Here is a 24,465-nt window from a genome sequence, read left to right on the forward strand (position 1 = left end):
TATTTAAATCTACTAAAATTGTTTAAATCATTTGATATACAGTTAATTATATTATTATTTTTATCATTTTCAATACTTGTAAATAGAAATATAATAGATACATGTATTCATAGAAATGTCTTTTGAAAATAAAAATTCTAAAACAAATAATTTTAATATTTTGGTTATAATTAACACTTTTAATGTTTAAATAAAACTATCTTTTGTGCAAATTATATAATATATTAGCATTTAAAGTTTTCTGTGAGAAATTTAGTTCATATATATATTTTCTAACATATATTGCTTATTTATTTTAGATTCAAAGTAGAACGATAAATGTATTAAATTTATAATAATGTGTGTTTTATTATTTGTGTGTCAATGTACACATAATAATATAATAGAAACAATAAAGCTCCGATTTTCAATTTCTATACATTTTTTTTTTGTAAGAAAGTAAATTAAGATAGAATTTTTAATAAAGAAAAATTAAAAATTACCAATACTTTTCAAAATAGTCGGAAGAACAAAAAGAAATTATGGTAAAATAGGAATTTTTTTTCAAAACCAATATTTGATAAAATCGATTTTCTTATTTTGATATTATTTAAAAACAAATTAATGTCAATATTTAAAATTTTCACCATATTTCTTTAATTGCATTTGCTATACACTGTATAATTTTTAAAAATTTTTACTCATTTAGAGTATTAGAGTTACTAATAAATATTTTCAATTTATTTTAAAATAGACATTTAATATTAATAGAAAAATTTTAGATTAAAAAAGATAAAAATTTAATTCAATGATCCTCATTAGTTTTTATTATAAAAAAATACCCATTTAAAAATATTAAAGATACATAGGAGCGATTTTTGTTTTATAAGCATTTCATCTTCAAATTTTGACAAAATTCATTAAATCACAAAGATTTGCAAATTATTTTGTAGTTAAATAAATTGTATATAATGTTCATTCTTTGTAACAAAGAATTGAAAATTGAATACATGGTTACTCATAAATAATTAATACTAAAACTAAACAATCTATATAATTTGGACTAAGTAAGATATTTTTTTACGAAAATAACGGTTTTAATTACAAAATATTATTCAATTAGATTAAAAATGTTCACGTTTATCTATCATTATATTTTATATACATAATGACATTGTTCAACATTTACATTCATTTTATTATATTACCTATTTATACTATTAACCTATTCAAATTGTTTTACGGTAAGTCGATATCCCTTAGGGTTAATAACAATAACATAATATGATATACATTCTATATATTAATATGATAATTAAATATTAATCTTTTTATATAATTGCAAATATTTTTGGCAAAAATTAATGTTAACTACAATTTTACTAATAGTAAAATTTATATAATAATATAGGCTTCCGTTCAAAATCGTTTTTAGCAATTATTTATCATTGAATTAAAAATAACAAATAACAAATATACCTTACAATGACCTACTAAATGACGATCACTCGAATCCTTATGTACATCAAAGTGGTTACTTACTATTCCCTGTTTTTTATACTTGCGATTGTAAGAAGCATTTATGTATTTTTATAATTTAGCCTAAAAAGTAAAGGTTTTAATCTTGATTAATATTATAAAAAGACACCTTTGTAGAACTAATAATAAAATAAACAAAGCAAAATTTTGAAATAATGATAAATTATAAAAATTAAGTTGATTTTTATTTTAAACTACCAAACATTAGAAAATTGTAAATATTTTTTAATAACTAGAAAATAAAAATATTTTAATTTATTATTAACCTAGATAATTAAAACAATTCTAGGGAAAATTATTATACATTGTATATGTTAAAAGTTATAATACACCTGTCAGTTATACAAAATCTATGTTTAGGTAACCATTTAATTAGTTAAATTCATTATTATATTATTAGTCATAAAATTAACCCTAATAACTTAAGCAAACAAACTATAAATTCTAATAACTGTTACGAATTTGCATTTTGGATAGTAATGGGTACTGTAAGTAGTAAATTAATATACCTATGATAATATATAACTTGATATGTTCTTATAAATAAATTATTCAATTATTGTAAGAATATATTATAAATATATTCCAAAATATATGTCTGATTAGATAAATACGAATACCACCTACATAATTTTTTATATTCAAATATTTTAATTACATATTAAACATATGTCATGTTATATACATCTTTATTTATTATTATATATAATATTATTTTCAATTTCTATTTATCTATTAATTAAATATGCTCTTTTATTTATAATAATAAATAATAAACAACTAAGATCCTTATATTTTACTTTTATCATACATAAAATGGTGACATGCAAGTATGAACTCATGTTTAAACTTTAAATAACTAGGTACATGCAGGCTTACTATGAAATATATTTTTAGGTTGTATGTACTGATAAATGTAAACATTAACTTATTTCAACTTTGGGTAACAGTTGTATTTGTCAAATCGTTAAGTTTAATCATTAAAGTTTTCAAAAAAGTACGATATAATAATTCTTGTGTTTAATGCAACCATAATGTAAAATATAAATACAACAAAACTTTATAAAAATAATAACATATTATGTTCAACGGAAAGAAAATAATTTAGAACAAATACAAGTACTAAGTATTGATCAGTTATGCATACATCAGATCATTTTTATATTCATTACATTTTCAATTCTAGGTACTGAAGGTAATAAAAAAAATACATTTACAAATAGTTATAGTTATTTTTTTAGTTATAATTTTCTTAGGCGAAAAAATTCTCAAAAAAAAAATTAATAAGTAATTTGAATTTTAAGATAATTCTACTGCTTGATCAAAGAGATCACGTTCACTATTAACCTTAACAAAATAATTTAAGCTTTTTAAAAATCCAATAAAAGTAAATAAGTCAAATATGAATTTAAAATTTCAAGATGTCTAATAATTTGAAAATATGTATTTATTTGACATGCAGTAATATATTCAGTAATAACTATAAAAATATTCACTTTAGACAATTATTATGATAAGAATATTTTTAATCAACATTACAAGTATATACGGTTTTGTTTTGGAATTATGGCAAAATAAAACAAATTGATTTAGTTAAAAATGATTAACGTAAAAATTCCCATTTTTCTTTAATTTATTTTTTATTTTTTTCCGGTTATTTCGAAAAGTACTGAGAATTCTTAATTTTTACCCAAAAGTATCAACTAATTTCAATTTTCTACCAGAAATATTCCTTAAATTTGAAGATCAAAGCATTTTCTCACTATAAATCGTATTTACATACCTAAACAAACAAAAAATATACATATCATAATTGAAAATTCAATACAGTAGTCATTCCACTTAGAATTTAAAATATTAAAAGTTTTAAGGTTTACCAACTCAATAGAGTAAAGAATAAATTAACTTTACGTAGGAATATAAATATTATCTACTTGTATATTAATCCAATCAACATAAATTGAAATGGGCTTCGAAAAAAATCCAAATATTATGGTTTAGATATATTATTCCAAAAAGTTAATGGTTAAAATATTTATTTAAATAACATTTTAAAATGCTTTATAAAGTGAATCAACTAATTAATTGTTTACGATATAATTAGATAATCATATATTATGTTCATATAATAAAACCATGAGCTACCTATCAACTATATATTAAACTTTTTTTCTATCACTTTATTTAAAAAAGTAACAATGAACTAGGTATGAAATTATATACAAATTAACATAAAGGTATTTTACATCAAATTAATTTTAAATTAGTTTTAAGTTCAACATTTTTTTTATTTATTTAACTTTTCGATGATAGTATGATATATTAGTTAAATTAACTAAAAAATTATACATCATAGGTACCTAAGTTACTTTTAATTACAATCATTTATTTAAGTATTGAGAATAATGTAATTGTTTTCACGTGTTAAACGAAAAATAAATAAAAATGAAGATATAAGGATACATTATTCATAGTATAAATATAAATGTTTTATAGTGTTATACATACAACCATTTGTATTCATGAAATACTTTAAGGTTACAATAATCAATAAAAAATATTTTAAAATCTTTATGTAGATATAAAATCATTTAAATGTGCTGAAATAAAATATTTACTTAATTAATACATATATTATCCTATTTTCCTTGATCATTTTTTTTTTATTTAGAATAACGCTATATTCCATTTTTCAACAAATATTCAAAACTAAATTTTAATCATAAGTAAATACACTAAATTCGAGCTCATATTGAAGGGAACATCAGGATTTAAAATTGCCTTCCCCGGATGAAACTTAGAGAGCAATACATTTCTATGAATTTGTTTTAGGTTTAAATATAACGTAATATGATGTGATTTTTCGAGTTTCAAAAGAGCATTATATTATTATAATATTGTATACATACAAAAAATTCTTACTAAAAAAAATATAATAAATACTATTTTTATAAAAAACCATCTGGCTATAAAACATATTTTGATATAAATTAGGTATTCTTTTCACTAAACAATAAAAAAGATTCAATACTATATAAATATTATATAGGTACAATGTATATAATATACAAGGATTTATACTTATTATACATTTTTTATATGTTTAACACTGAGTAGTGGACATAAATCTAAGTCTAAGATTGCAACAAGTCCCGAATTGAACTGGTCTACGAGAAATGTGTAAATATAATATACGCAAACTATTCTACCTGGTCTGTTACAAATTTCTAACATAAAATATAGAAATTATACAATTTAATATCAACTCACAAGTGTACACTATTAAGAGCATAACGATAAAACTAAATAATTATATTATATTTTGTCTATTTCTATCAAAGTATATACCCAATCTAAATCCAATATAATTTTCCTATATAGGTATTTGTAATCATTTGTATTTTTATATTTGATAGCCCGCTCAAAAATAATTGTTAACTAAAGTGACCTGGTGAAGAAAAATAATGGATATCACTAGCCTGACAATACTAGTTTGGAAAATAGCTTCCCCACCCCGTGTCCCGTAAAAGAGCTTCGGGACGGCCAAATGTCCCAAAATTAAATTTCAATATACAATAGTTATTAATTATTATGATATAATATTTCCTTTTATTAAACATTTCTAGTATAAATATGAAATTGTTTTGATAAATGATAAAATTAACAATTGTATTGCTCAATTAATTATAACAAAATATATTTTTAAATTATTTTTAAAGTTTAGTGATTATTATTGGCATGCAGTCGCGCTTTAATATACATTCCTTGTTTTCCCATTCCATTCCATGACAGCGATTTTTGTTAATACTTATCGTTTAACGATAATTTTGTCGATTATTCATAACTCATTTCAATTTGTAATATTTTTTTACTTAATAAATGTATGTTTTAGAGACGTAGAGTACCGATCATTGTATACTTGTGTGTAACTGATATTTCAGTTACAATAAAATAGGCTGTTTAAGTGGGTAGTATAAACTAAAATCCCATGGTACGCGGTAAATTCTAATTCTGCATTGGGTGCCTTGCACTATATTATATTACATAGGTATACAGTAGAATCTCGGTAATCTGACTGATATCAGACCACGCTATTGCCAGAATAACGAAAACAGCGGATTAATGAGGGTTCACATAAAAACGCAGTTTTACTTATTTAAAAATTAAAAAAATATTTATTAATTATTAAAAAGTAAGTAACCTTATTTTACTTAAACGTTAACTGAATAAAAATAAAATATCTAACAGGTTTAATCGGATTTAATCTGTTATTACTTAGTTTTATCTAACGTTTTATCGTTTACGATAGTAACTTTATATACAAATACATATTGGTACGTATAGGTTAATATAGCTAGATTACTATACGTATTGGATTATTGAACGACCAGATTATCGAGATTCTACTGTACTATAGTAGTATAATATATGATGTATAGGTCAAGTAATTATGTTCTTTTTTTTATACTGGATGGAACGGTAAAAATATTGATTTTTACAAAGATGTGTGTGTGTGTTGTTTTTTTTTTATAGAATTTATAAAAAAAATTACCGAATAAGATGACCAATCTTGTACCTAAATGGTATTAATAAAATGCATATGTAAAACCACATGATAAATAATTATTTTTAGTAGTATTTCTTTTTTTACCTGACTTTTCATATGAAGGCTTTAATATTTGTTTTCCTTCATTATCATCGACCGAAAACACTGTAGACATTGAGCTGGACCATCGTCTGCAATTGTGACGACGGCATCGCTGCACAACCTGCAAAAATGCAATTAATAAGATACTATTTGAACGTAATTGTTATAAATCATTAAAGGCAGGTACTAAATTTACCATTATATAATGACAACATAAATTTAATATATGATAATTAAAACATTAAAACTTATTCACAAGAATATTTATATAAAAAAGAAAACAAATCTAATTATTTATACTTTTTACTATTTATACTCGTACATTTAACATAATTTTTTGTATTTTAAAATGTTGAATGTTGGAATCAATGTATATTGGTTTTACAATAATGTCTGTTTTTTCATTTAATTCATTTTTTTCAAATTAAATGCATAGTAGTTAATTGTATGAAAATTATAATAATCATTAAAACCATTACTCGTTGATTATATAGTCTTATATATAGCCAATTAAAATAATATATTTATAATTTTATTCTTTCCTATTTGAATATGAAGATTACTTTACAAATGCGATTTGAATTAAATGTTTTCAATAAATATTTATAAATAAGATATTATACATACATTTTAAATTTCCTTATATCCCAATACTTAATTTATTATAAAAAAAACATACGAAACATACAAAAAAAAATCAAATTTTTTAAGTTATAACACCAAGCTCGAAAATGGATAATAAAAACATGGAAAAACAGCTGGGATTGTATACAGACAACAACAAACTGAGGAACATCAAAAAAACTGTTACCAAATGGGCATATCCGGACGATTCATCTATAGGAGAGAATAAATAGTTATAAACAGAGCCATAATTGGCCACTCCCATCTTACATACTTCTATATTTAATAACTAAGGAACCCGATCCATCAAGTGACATCAAGCAAAACTCCCCTTAAAATTACACACTTAATTATCTACAACCCCAAATACCCAACTTTACATCTTCTCAACAGACAACAATCCTACATTACTTGAAGAAGCCCTCAATCAAAACAACACCGCCAATATTTTTAAATTTTTCAAACAAATAGACTTAGGTAGATAAAAAACTGTAAATATCATATGTTTTCTCTAGTATTACAAAAATCCATAATAGTATTTATATGTTTCCCTAGGCTAATAATAATTGTTATTAATATTAATAAAAAGAAAAGCTATAATCCTTCGATGTGTAGTAATTTAACTTTTATATTCTTAATATTTATTATTAACACTAGCTTATTCAAAGATAGGGTCTGATGTTTGTAATATTATAGTTCTGGACACTTGGATCTAGAAATTGCGCAAAGTTTCTAGTGTTTCTACTATAATATAGGTATATACATATGTACATAATTAAACAAACGCATTTTATTTTTATTTAGAAAAAAATTTAAAAAAAAAATGTCATAAAGGAAATAATATTGTCTATTGATTAGAAAGTAAAAAATTAACAATAGTCATATATATTATGTTGAGGTTTTAATTATTTTTAAAAGATATACGTATGCGGAAATCAATTTAAATTTGATATATATGTGAATATAATTTATACACATTTTTTTATAAGTTTTTTAATTTTTTTTTTTAGATCTTTTTATATTATGTATTGTATTTAATGATTACATCAATATTTTAATCCTTATTTAATATTAAACTTAAGAATACATTTTCTAAAACTATTGATAAAAATAATAATTAATTGAACAAAATTAAACAATAATAAAAACACAAACTAACTTTTATTGGGACATAGAATATTATTACATGTTGCAATAACAATCGTAAATGCAAACTACGTATTTATTAGTTAGATATCGTACGCAGTGTGCATGCCCGTTGGTTCATAAATATTTAAGTTGGTGGAACAACGATGAAATCGTTTTAATAAAAATATGTATTACACGTATATTGTACAACGTACAATAGAAATGAGTATATTATTATGACATAAAAACCATAGGTATGATTGTTTAGCCTGCATCGGATTTATTATATGATAGAAACTACATAATAAATTAATAACTAATAAATAATAAGGAATAATTTAAAATAATGCATATTTCAAACTTGTGAGTTTAGTGTCATACTGCTATTATTGAGTTGATTACACATTGTACAGTTTTTGGAAAATCACCAAAAAAATAAACTTCAAATTTAATGCCAGTATCTAAATTCTTTAAGTTGACGCCAAAGATAATGTCCATGAACGAACTATAGTTTTGAATGTCAAATTTTAATTATTAAATTAAAAACTCCAATACATTAACGCTATTTTAAAGTTAAAAATACATTGCTGGATTTTACGCAATGTAATAATAATTATGTGTACGTATAAAATATGACCGATAATTTTTTAAAACTTTATTTGTTTTACAGTTACCAAGTAAAATTAAATGTTACTAGCATAAATCATATTAAACTTAAGGGACGTTATACCTGCATGTGTTGTTTCTGTCTTACTAATGTAGATCATACCAAATTTTCGTTCAGCAGAATACATTTTGTGATGTTTGCTTTAATATTAGATGAAATTTACCTATTATCAAACTTAAAGGTAATAATGTTATCTAAGGCATTCAATAAGCTTTTATTGGTATTTTAATTTTTAAGCGAGTTACAATCATTTTAAAGTTTTAATATTTTACATAACTATAACTCACTTAAAAATTAAGATATCAATAAAAACCTATGAGATGCCCTAGATAATATTCTTATCTTTAAATTTAAGAGGACGTTATACCCGCATGTGTTGTCTCTGTCTTACCAACGTATACCATAGCAAATTTGCGTTTAGAAAAACACGTTTTATGTTGTTAGCTTTAATATTGGATCCAATCTACCTATCATCAAACTTATTATTTAAGATACGTCATTTTTTTATTATTATTAATATTATAATTTTAAAGTGAGTTATGAACACTTTAAAGTTGTAATATTTTACATAACTATAACTTACTTTAAAATGATAAAATCAATAAAAGCTTATGGCATATCCTAGATGGCTAAATAATATTCTTACCTTTAACTTTGATAATAGGTAAATTGACTCCAATATTAAAGCTAACAACATAAAATGTGTTTTGCTGAACGCAAATTAGCTATGATGTACGTTAGTAAGACAAAGACAACACATGCGGGTATAACATTATCTTAATCCAGAATGATAATTATTTATAATATAACTTCATTGCTTGATTTAAACTAAAAATTTAAAAATATTTCATAGTAGTTTGACTTATTTTGTTTATTTGTAGAATTAGTTTTTTTTTTTAAATAAAATTATCGTATATTAAAATTTAAATGAAGCGATTATTTTATTATAAAATACATTAAGACAAATATATAACACGGGTATGTTGTAAGTTCTATATTTGGAACGTTTTTAAAATATTTTAATTCAAGATAAATGGTTGACTAATAAAAAAATAAGGTAGTATGTATATCGAATACTTAGAATATGACGTGTAGAGGTTTGAGAAAGGTCTCAATGCATTCAAATATCTCTCAATATACTGTTTTAATTGCCAATTTCCAATAGCGTAGCCAAGATTGGCAGGATTTATATTAAATTAATACCACCGATGGGGGGATGTGGCTACTCCACTGTCAATGTCTACATAATATACTTTAGGTACTTATAAGTTATTCAGTTTTTATAAGATCTATACAAAATATAGTCATTATTGTATATTAAAGCTAAATTTTCCAATGATCTTTATTATTAGTTACTTCTATTAATAATTACCACATAACGTTTTGTAATATTATTTTTATTTAGCAATTTGTTTATCCTTCAACCTGTCTCGCCAGACTCTGTGATTTTAAGTCTTCCACATTTACGTCTATAGTAAAATAATACTTAAATAAATTTGGCCATAATAAAGAATTCTTATTATTAAACTAAATTCACATATATAATGAATACAATTATTTATTTATTTGAAAGAAAATTTGTACAATTAAATAGTATATGATAATATAACGCCTTCGAAACGCAAAATACACATTTTAAATGCATGTATCGTACTGTATCATGCTAAACGGTGACGCAGTTGTGAAATGGAGTATACTAGGTACTTGACCTCGACGCACCACATTAATGACATCACATCCAAATGTGGACATTGAAACCAGTTGGTCATATTTTATTATTTACTTCAAATGTACATATTATATTCGTAATAATTACATAGTTTGTGATTTATTTACCGATCAATAATGCACACGAATTAGATACTGCGTATTAAATATTAATAAATTGTTATTCTTTAATAAAAATTAACCAAGTTATTGATGAATAAATATAAAACATAAATAAGAAATTCAATAGGTAGGTATTTTTTAAATATACGTAACCCACGTAGGTAATAAAAAAATTAAACTCGTATGATAATTGTTTACCTAAAATAAAATAATTATACTTGTAACCATTTAATATATTTTATATAAAAAAAATATGAAAGTACGATAATATTATATAATATAATAATAGTATACTATAATATAATAATTGTAATATATTGCAAATTATAATAATTATTCAGCCAATGTTTATATGGTTATTAAATAAATTTGTATCAATATTATGCATATTTTATGATAAATAAATATAATGAAACGTTGTTTACGTATTTTAATATCGATGATTTATTTGTTTTTAATAGGTAACTAATCGTATTATAAACATCAGATGAAATATATCTAAATAAATGAAAAAGTAATTTCTTTAAAAATTACACAAAAGTTATATCAAAATATTATAGGTAGTAATAACAAACAAAGAAGAACCAAAAAAACCAACCAAGAATTTTCTTCTGAATTTTTTAAAAGCTCGTTCTTTTTTATAGGTTAATCAAAAAGGTATAATTAATTCTGTATTATAAAGGAGTTGAACGCAAAAACGTTCCTTACTAAATACAATTTATTCTACGCTCAAGAGAATTTTTGATTTTAAATTTATGTCCATCTAAAATGTATAGATATAGAAAATATTTCTGTCTCCAAAGAAAAAAATATTTACCACAAAAACCAAAGTTTTATTACAAGAAAATTGGATTCTTGACAAAAACGAAAGACCATAATTATTCAGAACTTGGCATTAACATATAACTCTTAAAATACATTTCTTTAGATATTGTACTCTTAGCTCGTAGAAATATTACAATGTACTCAGTCCATATTCTATAATTATTGAAATAATAATAAAATAGTATGAAAATTGATTTCATTAATCATTACAGTTATCTACATTAACTTTAAAATAACAATAAAAATATATATTTTTACAAAATTTAGTTATTAATAATTAGTAATTGAAATCTACATTCTACATGGTACATCTGCGCTCAGCACATTGCACACGAATAAAAATTATTAGCTACAAATAAATAAGTATATTTTAAAAAGTTAATTCATTTTTTTATACTTATTAATTAAAACTTATTTTATAAGTCCCTAAAATTATTGCTATAATTTTTATGTTAAAATCAAAACAATTTATATGCAATTAATAGAGATACCACAGATTATATTAAATAAATTAAATCTATTTAATACATTCTATAGATACACTATTAATGAGTAAATATAGATAATACACAATATATTACTTACGTGTATAATGATATGTGTGTTTTTAATTTATATTATCAAAAATACAGGACTTACTATTTTTTGATAATACATTAGTTATAAAGTCATATCGACACAACGTAGCTACATGTATTTACTCACATAAATTAGTCAGTAAGCAGTCGTGGCCGAGCGGTTAAGGCGTCTGACTAGAAATCAGATTCCCTCTGGGAGCGTAGGTTCGAATCCTACCGACTGCGACTAAATTTTAAAATTCTCTTGAAATTTTAAGTAAATTATTTGAACGTCGTCTTTTAATTATTTTATTTCCTAAAATAAAAAGAATATTTACATATTCTTCTGAACGTTTTAAATTGTAAACAAAAAATGTATAAATAATGTTTGTTTTTTTAATTGTTATTTATTACATATAGATTATGGGTATTATTGTAATAGTGTATTATGATGATTTTATATTTTTAAATAAATGTATTACATTGTAATATAAATAGTATTATATAATACTATTATATAATAAACAATATTTATAATATTATTGTTATTTATGTGTACTTCTGAATATGTAAAATAAATAATGTCATACAATATTATTATCAATAATACAAGTCATACAAAAATTATGTTAATTATTTTTACTTACATAAAAAGTTAAAATAAAACCTTATTTCTTTTATATAAAACCATTGAAAGTTATAGGAATCTTTCAAGAGAATAAAACGAAAAAAAAATTAATAATATATCATGCTATATATAGTTATTTATAAAATGTATTACAAACTAGATATGAAAAATACTATAATACTTATAATACTACTTTAATTTAATTGTTTATTATTTTTATATATTAACAGGGATACTGTAAGCCGATGAAGGGTCAGATGTTGCGTGTATATAGGTACATGTAAAGAAAGAAATTAGTGCATTTTGAATAAATGGTATAATATTATATACGTCCAATTAGTTGTATTATTCACACCAACTTTGATTTAATTGGTGATTATTTTTATATATTAACAGGAATACAATAAGTCAATGGAAGGGTCGGATGTTGCGTGTATGTAGATACATATAAAGGAATAAAACCAACGCCCAAACATGGGTCTTAACATTGATCCGATAACGCGCTAGCGCGACCCCCTGCACCTCTCCCGGTCACGATGCAGTACGTCTACGATATACGTACGTTATATGGTGCGATCGAGTTGCGTGTTCCACATACGGTCATGGGGATTGTCAGGGTTGGCTGTGAGGTGAAAAATTCCGCAAATTTACACAACAATGACAAAGGAAGAACTGGAGAAAATGTCGGTAAGTGCACAGTCAAACCGTGTTAGAACAACCATAGATAAAACAAAATACCTACAAAAAAATATCAAAACCTCAACACCAATGCATAAAAAAAAAAAGATTAATAAGATTTTATAATTGCTAAATTTTTTGTAATACGTTAAATTAAACTTTTCTGTCTATGTATATTTAGTTCTAAAATTACATCTTAAAATTAATAATTCTAAAGTTTCATTATAAGTTGATATATTTTTTTTTTTTACTTTCACAGCATTTTAATAAATTCCATTATTCATTCTAACAAAATAAATAATAGTTATTTATTTTCTTAATGTAATATATTCTTATTTTGCATAATATTATGTGCGTTACCTCAAAATAATAATACATTTAATGTATAGGTACATTTATAAGACATATACACTAATAATTTTTAAAATAATAAGCTTAAAGAAAATGTTAATACACATAATTTTATTTTATTTTATTAACTACATAAAGCTAAGCATTAGTTATTTCATTTGATGCTTACAAGAATATTTCAAAACGTTATTCTATCTACTCATCCATTCAAGTCTCCAACACTGTTTACGCCTTCTCAATTATAACTTAAGAAAGACGCCACGAAAGATCTTAGAAAATATATTTAAAAAAAATAATATATATAGGAAGATAGTATTAAGTATAATATTGTATACATTGTATATACAGTAGATACATAGAATATAATATAGATTAATCAATATCTTGTTAAATATAAGATACTTAATGGAAATATTATCGTTTCAAAGGCAAAAGTTTGAATACAAACCTTTTAGTTCAAAAAGTTTGTATATTACTCTTAAATGAATGTACCTAAATTATAGAGAAAATAAAGTATGTATATTATTTTAAAAATGTATAAATATACTTATAAGCATTATATATAATAAAATTAAAACTTAAAATTAATAAAATAGTAAACAACGCTTTACTATATTATCTATACCTTAAACCTACTAACAAATATTTTTATGATTTAATTGAATAAATATATTATATATTTTTCCAATTTATCTTTATAAGTATTTCGTATTTATGAAGTGAAATTACTTTTTACTTAGGTATATGTTATTGATTTAAAAAATAATTTGTCTTACTGTATTATTCAGAATTTCTTAAATTTCAAGTGATAAAACTACATGTATTTGAGAACTATCAATTATACAGCATTTTATTCAAATTTTATAACTTTTTAATATGTCCATTACGTTATATTTATTATTTGTCAAATAAATCACAAAACAATTTTGTTTGAAATCATATAACCTTAATTTGTATAAAAGAATAAAAGAATAAAAAATAAAGAAATTAATGCTGTGTGTGACCAGGGTAGCTGAGGGGACTGCAGCCTTGTTAAAAATATCAAGATAATTGTGTGCTTTAAGTGTGCTGTGAACGACGAATGTATTACTTAGTAATACCTAACCTACGGACGTAGTACGCAGCTATGTATTAACATTTTAATTTTTATAAATGTTAATCCAAAAGTCTAAAATTGTATATACCTAAATTTTGAAATATCCTAAATAACTCTACTCTATATAATATTACCTAACGTATTATTATCCCCCAAGCAAAATCTTACGCTATTGAATTCGATTTTTATTAAGTCGCATTAGAATTATAATCATTCTCTATATGCATATATTTAAAACCTAAATCATAGATTTTAAAATATTTAAAACTTTTTCAGAAACGCCAATAATATATTGGCTGAATTTCAACAAATCATTAATACGCCCAAATATAATAAATTATACATAAGAAACCACTAAAAAAAAATTCTACCCATTTCCTTCACTTATATAGGTAAAAAAAATTACCAAATGCTGTACCTATCAACATAAATGATTCATCATTATAATGGGTGTTATAATGTAATGAAATATATATTTTTTCGATGACTACATCTATTCAAAGTTTTCATTGAATATTAATTCACTATCTCACTAATACTCAACAAACTTTAATTTTACATCAAAGATAATTTAAAAAAGGTTTTTTATAGACAAGTTCACAAATAAAAAAATAATAAATTTGGTCAATTCTTCATTAGTTTATTGTAATAACTGTTAGCAAGATCGTTGACTACCAAGTTTGTATAACTATACATAGTATTATAATAATGCATTGCTTAGCACAGTATAAAAAAAATAAATATTCCAAATTTCTAAATGATAGACAGTGCTTTATATAATCGTTATTTTTTTTTACCACAAGTTCTAAGAGAAAATATAATTGGATAAAGTCTGAAAAATACATCGTAGACGATAAAATAACACAAATGAACCAAATAAACCAAATCCCAATCACACGAAACATCAAACACGACTCTTATAATAAATACTATGAGTCACGGAAGTTAAAAGTTTAAAAAGAACTAGATTACTAAGCATTATAAATGTTCATATCAATTTTAAACCACTAAAACTCGTTTGCACACATTCAAAATTGTTTACCTGAAAATCGACGACTCGCTTGTGCATAACGAAATCAGTCGTATACCTGTAACTTCACACACGTGTATAAATCGTCACAGACTACAGTACAAATTATCAAACATTTTTTTTTTTGCGTATCAAACATACAAATGTAGCAAACACTACACAGTATATGCTTTCAAATTACGGTAAATGAAATTAATTTAATCAATTTTTTATGTTGATTTTGAAAAGGCAGCGCATAATGCAGTGATGCACGTTTTTCCTAAGTATAAAATGTTTGGCTTTACCTATCATTTAGACCAAAATTGGTTCAGGCAAGTACAACAAAATAAAATATTATTATCCTAGTACTTAAAAGATTCGGGGAATTGGAAAATGGATGAAGTATTTATATAGTTTAAGTTATTTACTACCCAATGAAGTTTCAGATGACTTTATAGATCTTATATCGATAACACCTGATACAGTTAGTTTTATATTCTCAGATTAGAAAATTATATTGACTCTAACAGGAATTTTCCACCAATCTTATGGGCACTTGAACCAAATGGTAATTCCAAAACGACGAATAGCGCAGAAAGTTTCCATAAACATTATTATATCCAATTTTATACACCACATCCACACATACACGTGCATAAACTAGTTCTAAAACCTACTAGGGATTTTCGTCAAAGGTAGCCAAAATATATGCGCGCAATTGAGTTGTGTTATTTTTGCGCAAACGAGTTGTAAAAAAGATAAATGTACACAAACGAGTTGCAACAACTTTAAACAATTTATTAAAAAAATATAACTAATCATGTTTATGGTGCAGTAACCTATTAATTTTTAGACCTGACATTAATACAACTATAAAAAGAGATGCTGAGAAGTCTTTATTTCTTTAACATCTTTTATGAGGAAATTAGCACACCCAAAATATCCAAGCAATTTTTTGATTAGAATAATATGACTAAAATGTTATCTTTTTTTATGTATGAGATTTTCATTTTATTCATATTAATACTTTATTAAAACTTTATAAATACAGAAAAACATTTTGTGTTTATAGATTATTATAAATTCAAGGAAAACTTTTTTTATTAATATATCTCATTTATGTATAGGTATAGTGTTTACTGCCACGGTGCTGCCCCAGAATATCACGATTTTACTTTATCTTTTTTATACCTATGAGTGGTTTAACAATAGTATTATAGTAATAACATATATTTACAATCACAGTGAATCACATTTAGCTAATCCACAATTCAAAAGTCTTTATTAATTTTACAATTTTATATTTTTATCTATGAAGTTAAATGTTTAAATTCTTATTACTAATGGTATCAGTTTAAAATATATATAGTATTTAATGTCTCAAATCTCAATGACAATAATTTAAATCTCTGGATATGTATGAGGACTTCAAAATTTAACGAATACAGTTATTAAATGTTCATAGCTTTAAATCATCACCTAAAAGGTTTAGGTTCTTAGCTACTAAAAAGAATATATCAAAATGTCAACATGTGTTAAGTACAGAAAAGGTTCAAAAGTGTAAATATATTAAATAGGTCAAATAGATAATTATAGTTTACAGAAAAGCATTGTTAAAGTTACTACATATAATATTTAAATATTAATATGTTAATGTTTTGATATTACTATAAATTACAAATTTGTTTCAATATTTAAATAGGACATAATATATTTATATTATATTTATTAAAATTAAAATATATTAAATATGAATTGGAGGATAGTAATGGTGGTAGATACTAGGATATGTGATCTATTATACATATACAATTTTATCATCTCTACAATTTGAATTCTAGTTGTACCTGTATAGTGTGTACCACATATAAGTCGTAAATGTGTACGTAAAATGTAAATAGATAACAATAACAATGAAATACATTCGTTTAAATCCGATTATATTTACTCGTTTCAGAATATATATTAATCAAAATAAAAGAATAAGTGAAAATGGAACTTGTACGAATAACTGACGTAATTATTTCGCTCTTAAGCTGCAGTAATCTTTGTAGTGGATATGAAATTATAGTATATATACTATATACTATTATACTATATAGTACCTAATATTATTTACCTAGTATGTAGTATATGGAGGGAAGTACAGCGGCCAGCGGGTCATCATATACCTATTACACAACTATAATATAATATTATTTTGTATCTACGCCAAAACCCAAAGTTAGTTGGAACTAAGCTTCCTGACGACGTCTTCTAACAACGGTTTTCCCAGGTGGCCCGAGGACTTAAATTATGCAACACAACGTGTTAATGTCTCATGACTCGTCAATGGGTGGGGGATGGATAGTGATTTGTTTATTTTTAATCTCGGCAGTAGTCATAAGCATAAATAATATGGAAAGGTGCATATATTAGCCATTATAGGTATAAACTATTTTATAACCCGTCAGATACAATGACTTTTCAAATAATATATCAATTGATAGATGGGCAAGTGGGTAAACACTTAAAGTACTTAAGTATTGATAATATCGATGTATGAATCGATCAATTGCTAAATTCATATAAAAAAAAAATATTAAACAGAGTGAAGAATGTTATGATGAAAAAAGGAAATCTGAATTGTTAGGTATCTATCCCTACACATATTTTGTGCTATTTCGACTACTGCACTTAGGCATATTTTAAGAAACTCATAAAATGATTAAAGTTTGGATTGTCACTAATAAACAATACCAATGAAAATATAAATTAAAGTCAGTCCAACACTCCGACACTGCTGTTTATAACTTTTAATAAACAACATAATAATGATAACTTCATCTAAACGCGGTATGAGCAATGCATAAACCGCGTGATGTTATAATATATATATAAAGTAATTTTTGTAAGTATATTACGCAATGGGATAACTAAAGACCCAAAATCTTAAGGGGTTTTGGCTAAACTTTTATCTGAAAAGTGGAACATGGAGATTATAATCTCTAATATAGTAATATATATATATATATATTTCATATAGTTATACAGCTGAATAATATATTATATATTAAACACAAAAATACATTTTATTACAATATATAGCTGTTTTTTTTAAGTTCGAGCTTCTTAGCCTTTAGAAAGAAGTTATCTAAATGTTAGTGTTTATTTATTATAATAATTATTAACAGATAGTAAGCTATAAGTTTTAATAAAATTAAAATATCTAATATTCTTTTTTATTAATATTTTGTAAAAAAATACTTATTTTGTTAGAAATTCAAGATTATTTTTAATTTATAGTTATAATAAATAGTAATTTCGAATTATATTAGTATTATAGCAGGTATAAATTCTTATAAAATATGTGTGTAAAAATACCAATGACATCGTACATACGTACATACGTACCTATGCATAAAATATAATTAAGTACTTCTATGTGTAAAAATTTAGGGCTGCCCCTCCAGCAGCATTACTGTGTATCCCACTGCTTGAACGTTAATTTAACTTATTCGTAAAAGTGAGAGATATTAGTTGACGAATACACCGAATGACAAGCCGTACTATCGTATAAATATTTTGTATTTACTATTTATATCCATAAATCGTATACATATCGACTATCATAAATATAAGATCATATCATCGGCGATACGCGTTCAACAGCTGCGTGTAGTGTACAGACAGCTGATGTGCGTCCGACTGTTAATATTTCTCCGAATACACTACGCTATCGAAAATTGGGTACCTACTAACGGCTGAAAGGTTGCAAATTATAAGTACAAGTATTATACAAACGACTTGTACTAACAAATTTTTTTCGTCTCCCTCCCCCCTCCGACTAAATTTCGTGGACACTTACGTCAAACGTCCGGCATATTCTCGTGATCCCGCCGGCAGTGACGTCCCGGCGATGGTGTGAGAGTCCGAAAATTATGCGAGCGCGGACGACCAGGTATGCCGTATTAGCAGCCATAGCGACCGCGACGCGTACAGTCCAGCTAAACCAGAATTACGAACTGCGTCTTCCCGCCGCCAGTGCGGGACGCATAGTCGGTACCGCCCCCTCCCCTCCGCAAAAACATCACCACAGTGTTCGGTCCGCGTGCGCGTGATAATCTGGTCAGCCGCCGCCGCGAGTTTGTCGACCGTTGTCGTGGTCGTCGTGATAAAACATAAACGCCAATGCAGCCGTGACCCGGGACATCGCACGACCGTTGTACATGCACTGTTTCTGCAAGCAGCTGATTTGAGGTTCGACTTTTAGCGATATGATATTGATAGCAGCCATACACCGTCTTGACTCTTAGCTTAATAATTTAGACTTTTTGAGTTTTGATATATTTTCGGTCGTCCTCTACCACTGTTATTTTTTTCGCCGTCGTTCCATTTTCATAGGTTCCTGATCCGCACGAAAATATCGTAAGTACAATATATTTATATTAAGTATCGTAATAAACTGTACTAATATTTCTGCTCTAATACGCTCCATTGTGTGTCCGACGAGACCGAGATGACGGGTGATGACTGATGAGTCTTGGCGACCTAGTCAATCTCATCATAACTTCTCATTTGCCAAATGCCTTCTTTAATTATTATATTAAAAATCTATTTCTTTTTATTTAAATCTATAATTGTATAGAATCCAATCATCAGATTATTAGCTTTGTAACCTTGATGTTTCCATCTAGTATACAATATACTATTTATAAGTTATGATATTTGACTAATATAAATATAATTATTTTTTTAACTATAAAAACGTGTACTAATGTATATTTAACAATTCCAGAATATGGGTGGAGATTTTGGAAATCTGAAAACTGACATCCGTGGAGTTATTACTACCAAATTGTCTCCATTTGAGCAAAAAGCATTCAAAGGACTTATTTCTCACGGAGTTCCCAATTCCATTAAAAGGACAGCCTCTAATTTGCCATACATAGTTCCACCAATGATTATTGGTTATCTCGTCTACGATTGGGCAGTTCACGCCCATCATGAAAGTTTGAGGAAGAATCCTGCTGACTTTGCCAATGACAAATAACTTTTTTTTAATTATACTGTAAAAGTTAATCTTCTTAAATTGTTGTAGAATAGAAATTTATTTGTCAATCGTGATTATTTGTAAAACAACAGTAAAAAGTAATAAAATGTTTAAATTTGTTATATAGCTAAAAAAAACTAATTTAATTATTAAATTAATAAAAAAACACACTTTTATTTATTTACATCATACGTAGAAGTTAAAATTACAATTACTGCTTATTCTTTAAGCAATAATTAGATAAATAGAAACTACCCAGCATAAATACAAGGTTATTCAAAATGATTCATCTGATTTCAAATGCTTATATCCTTTTAGTTTTTAGGTTTAAAGTAACATATTATGATACATTAAATAAAAGAATAATATGTATTTCAAATTTATATAATGGTACCAAAAAATGTTTTACGTGGCTTTCTTTGATCACACAATAACATCTAATCGGAACTCTAATTTATTCCATACATCATATCTATTGTAATTGACTGCATTAATTTGTAGGTTGATAATAGTAATAAGTTTACAGTATTTTAACATATCCCCAAAATATATTATCACATAGCGTAAGATGAAGTGACCTGGGAAGCCAGGTGCAAAGAATCGAATGATATATTTTTAATAACTGTGTTACAGCAATATTATGCATAGATAATAAATTTTGAAATATTTGTATTATACTACTATCCCTTTAAATTAACAAATTTAAGTTAAAACGCATCTTTTAGATGCAATGGAATGTTTTTAATAAATATAATATAATATAAAACATAATTTCAGTTTAAATTTAAAAGTTATTGTTTTTTCTTTTTGATTTGGAAACATTATTATTAAATAGAAGAAAAATAAGTGAATCAGTACAAATTTATAAATCAGTTATATTTTGTTTCTAAGTATTTAAAACCCATACCAAAGCAAATTAAGTAAATTTGATTCAAAGTTTATTATACACAAAACTATAATATATTATAAATAATACATACAAGAATAAGTAACACAAAAGGAGACCTATCTGATAATAAACTCTATTAACCAATAGTTATTAAATATTTAATGTTTATTTTTGAAAAGTAATTCAAATTTTAAAGATATGTTGCGCTAGCACTACAACCTAAACTATTTTCTTTTAAATTGGTTCTTTATACATTAGTAACCAATTCATAACCTAAATTAACTACCAGAAAACCATTTTCTTCAAATTTAAAATTATGGCAACAATGTCTCATTAAACTCAAACTGAGTCATATGGTTATATTATTATTAAGGGATTTTAAATTAATTAATTTGTTATTAGAGGGAAATTATAATTTTAAATGAAAAATTATTTGTTATTTGTATCCTTATTAAAACCCAGAAATAGAGCATTCTATAATTTAGTAAACAATACAGTACATAATATTATAATTTATAAATAATATTTTTTCATCAACAATATAATACATCATAAAAGTAATAACTTGTACAAAACTTTACAAATCTAAATTTGTAATTAAAATTTATGTTTACAAAAAATTAAAATATAGAGACTATAAAATTAATTAAGTTAATATCATGGTATATTTTTTTAACACAGTAAATTGTACCTTTTTTTTAAAAAAAAAATAATAAATTACTTATTATTATGCAACTTTGTTAAAAGTAACTTAACTTTATCTTTTTAATTTGTTAATGTCTAGCTTTAATTATTATTATGTATTAATAGCTAATACTTCCTCATTGGATGATTAATTTCATTTCAATTTCATCAATTGTCCTAATCAATGTTTATAAATTTATAAATTAATTGAAAGAAAATTTTATTTTCTTAGTAAATGAATTAAATAAATTTACAATACAATTTGAAAATTTATATGAAAAAATATAGTATTTTTATTAGATTTTCAAAAATATCATGTTTATTATTAATTGTTGTTAAAAAATAAATTGTAGAAACTAAAGGAACATAATATTTTTCTTTTATACATACTAATTTGTACTACATATCTATATCACTTTCAAATTTTAATGATTATGATTTATTTCAACCAAAGGAAGTTAGATTTAAACATTTTTCTCCTTTTATATTTTTTGGAAGTAATGTTAACCATTTATTAGTAACAATAAATCCCTTGTGTGTACTTTTTCTATACATTGGTTATAATGGTGATGGTCTCAAATTAAAGATAATTTACAATAGTTACAATCAAAATTTTGTAATACATGTCCATTTTCTATAAAGAAAGTTACAAAATTAAAATTAAACTGTAAAATACTAAAATAGCTAAATATTCTAGGTTAAGATCTGTAGGTACCTTTGTTAATATGTTATAAGTAGATAGGTACCTTTATATTGTATATTTGTATAGTTATTTAAATAATTGTTTTATGATGTTCTATAGGTACATAAATGTGGTCTACTTCGATAGTATTATTGTACCTTTATCTAGCTATACTAAATGGTAATGATTAATGGCTATTAATTATTACATACAGACATCAGTATAAAACTGTAAATTAAAATATTTTAAAAATATCTGCTAACAGTACTAACAATTTTTTTTCAATTTTAATAATGTTAATAGCTAAGTAATTGACAATTGGCCAAATCCCATTACATCAAATTCTATTAAAAACTTCACTCAAATTCCAATCCATTAATTAAAAGACTATCTGCCACACTCAACCCAGAAGGTTAAAAAGACGATGGCCAAGGGATCAGCTTTAAGCATGATATCAATAACTTAATCTTGTCAGGTTACACTAGTTACTGGTGGAATTGGTGGATGCCTTCCTATTTTTAACATAAATGTCATTATCAAATCTGCTATTAAACTTACTTATTATTTATACTAAGTTAGTAAGATAAATGTACTATAAGTATAGACTATATTTACTATACTATAACTATACTGTATAGTGCTTTTATAACTTTTATCATAGAACTAGTGCTCTACTTATACTATGCTTGGTAAATGGTAAATACTTTACTTTATCTAAAAAAAGACATTTGTTTGTGAATTATTAGTAGGTATTAGTATTGAACATTAATTAAATTTACTATATATTTAAATATTTAATCAATGGTATTTGGTATTATTTTTTTTTTTTATTCAATAATTATTTGAGTGAAGCTATGAAAATATTTGGTGGAACCTAGCCTTCCTCTCAGTTTTAATCTAATTGCACCTATCATATAATTATAACTTTTAACATTTTTAATATGACTTATACATTTATTTATAAATCAAATTTACGATGTTTACTTAGAAAATATAAATACTTAAGTTATAACGTCACATATGTGCTATTTAAGGAGTCTAGTCTAGGCAATTTTAATGATATTTTGAGAAGAATTAAAATGTTAATTTGAAATATTTTAAAAATGGTTTTGTCAGTACCGACAAAGGTTGTTGTTTGATAAATAATAATCAGATTATAATGATTAACAGAGAAAAATTCTTAACACCTATTTTAACTGTGTCAACATTTAAATAAAATACACTTAAAATTTAATATTTAAAGAACTTTCATTACCTACATTTCATTACTCGCATTTCAAATTTATTTATATTCTTACTTTTTTAATAGTTTGTTATTAAAACAATAAAACGAGATAGGTACCTAGATAATAATAGAATAGAACCCATAACATTACTCACGAACAATGAACATAGAAAAGTAGAAATATAAATAAATAAGTAGATAGGTACAAAAGGAATGGCGGACAATTTCCCTCAGACTGTTTTTGGCGTAGTAGGAAATTCCCCCCCTCAATATATTTCGATGCGGATATTTCCCCCCCATTTTTTTAAGTTTACTATTTAATGAGAAATTATTTTTTTTGATAAAATATAATTTTTTTTTTTCATAAATCAATTATACTATAATTACTTATTAT

The 24,465-nt window shown here is 24.3% G+C and overlaps 2 protein-coding genes and 1 non-coding gene across 3 annotated transcripts in view; 2 read left to right on the forward strand and 1 right to left on the reverse strand.

Moving 5' to 3' along the window:
- The window catches only part of LOC113560733 (calcium uniporter protein, mitochondrial), a 66,476-nt gene extending 46,815 nt beyond the window's left edge, over positions 1-19,661 (reverse strand). Inside the window, exons 1-2 of the mRNA XM_026966823.1 lie at positions 19,407-19,661; positions 6,170-6,287 (exon numbers count right to left, since the gene is read on the reverse strand). Coding sequence (XP_026822624.1) covers positions 6,170-6,287; positions 19,407-19,520 — 232 coding nt within the window. The 5' untranslated portion in view covers positions 19,521-19,661. The remainder of the gene's footprint in view (positions 1-6,169; positions 6,288-19,406) is intronic.
- Positions 11,962-12,043, forward strand: Trnas-aga. The gene has a single exon. It is a non-coding gene; the product is annotated as a tRNA-Ser (tRNA).
- A 147-nt stretch (positions 19,662-19,808) lies between the features above and the next one.
- On the forward strand, positions 19,809-20,713 carry LOC113560813 (cytochrome b-c1 complex subunit 8). Its single transcript, XM_026966943.1, has 2 exons — positions 19,809-19,966; positions 20,337-20,713. The coding sequence occupies exon 2, from the start codon at positions 20,340-20,342 to the stop codon at positions 20,589-20,591; it is 252 nt and encodes an 83-aa protein (XP_026822744.1). The 5' UTR covers positions 19,809-19,966; positions 20,337-20,339; the 3' UTR covers positions 20,592-20,713.
- The last annotated feature ends 3,752 nt before the right edge of the window (positions 20,714-24,465 follow it).

This window comes from Rhopalosiphum maidis, chromosome 1, assembly GCF_003676215.2.
Source record: "Rhopalosiphum maidis isolate BTI-1 chromosome 1, ASM367621v3, whole genome shotgun sequence".
In the NCBI taxonomy this organism is placed as follows: domain Eukaryota; kingdom Metazoa; phylum Arthropoda; class Insecta; order Hemiptera; family Aphididae; genus Rhopalosiphum; species Rhopalosiphum maidis.

Excerpts from the sequence above, each read along its gene's own strand:
- LOC113560813 (XM_026966943.1), top strand. The coding sequence starts at position 20,340 with ATGGGTGGAGATTTTGGAAATCTGAAAACTGACATCCGTGGAGTTATT.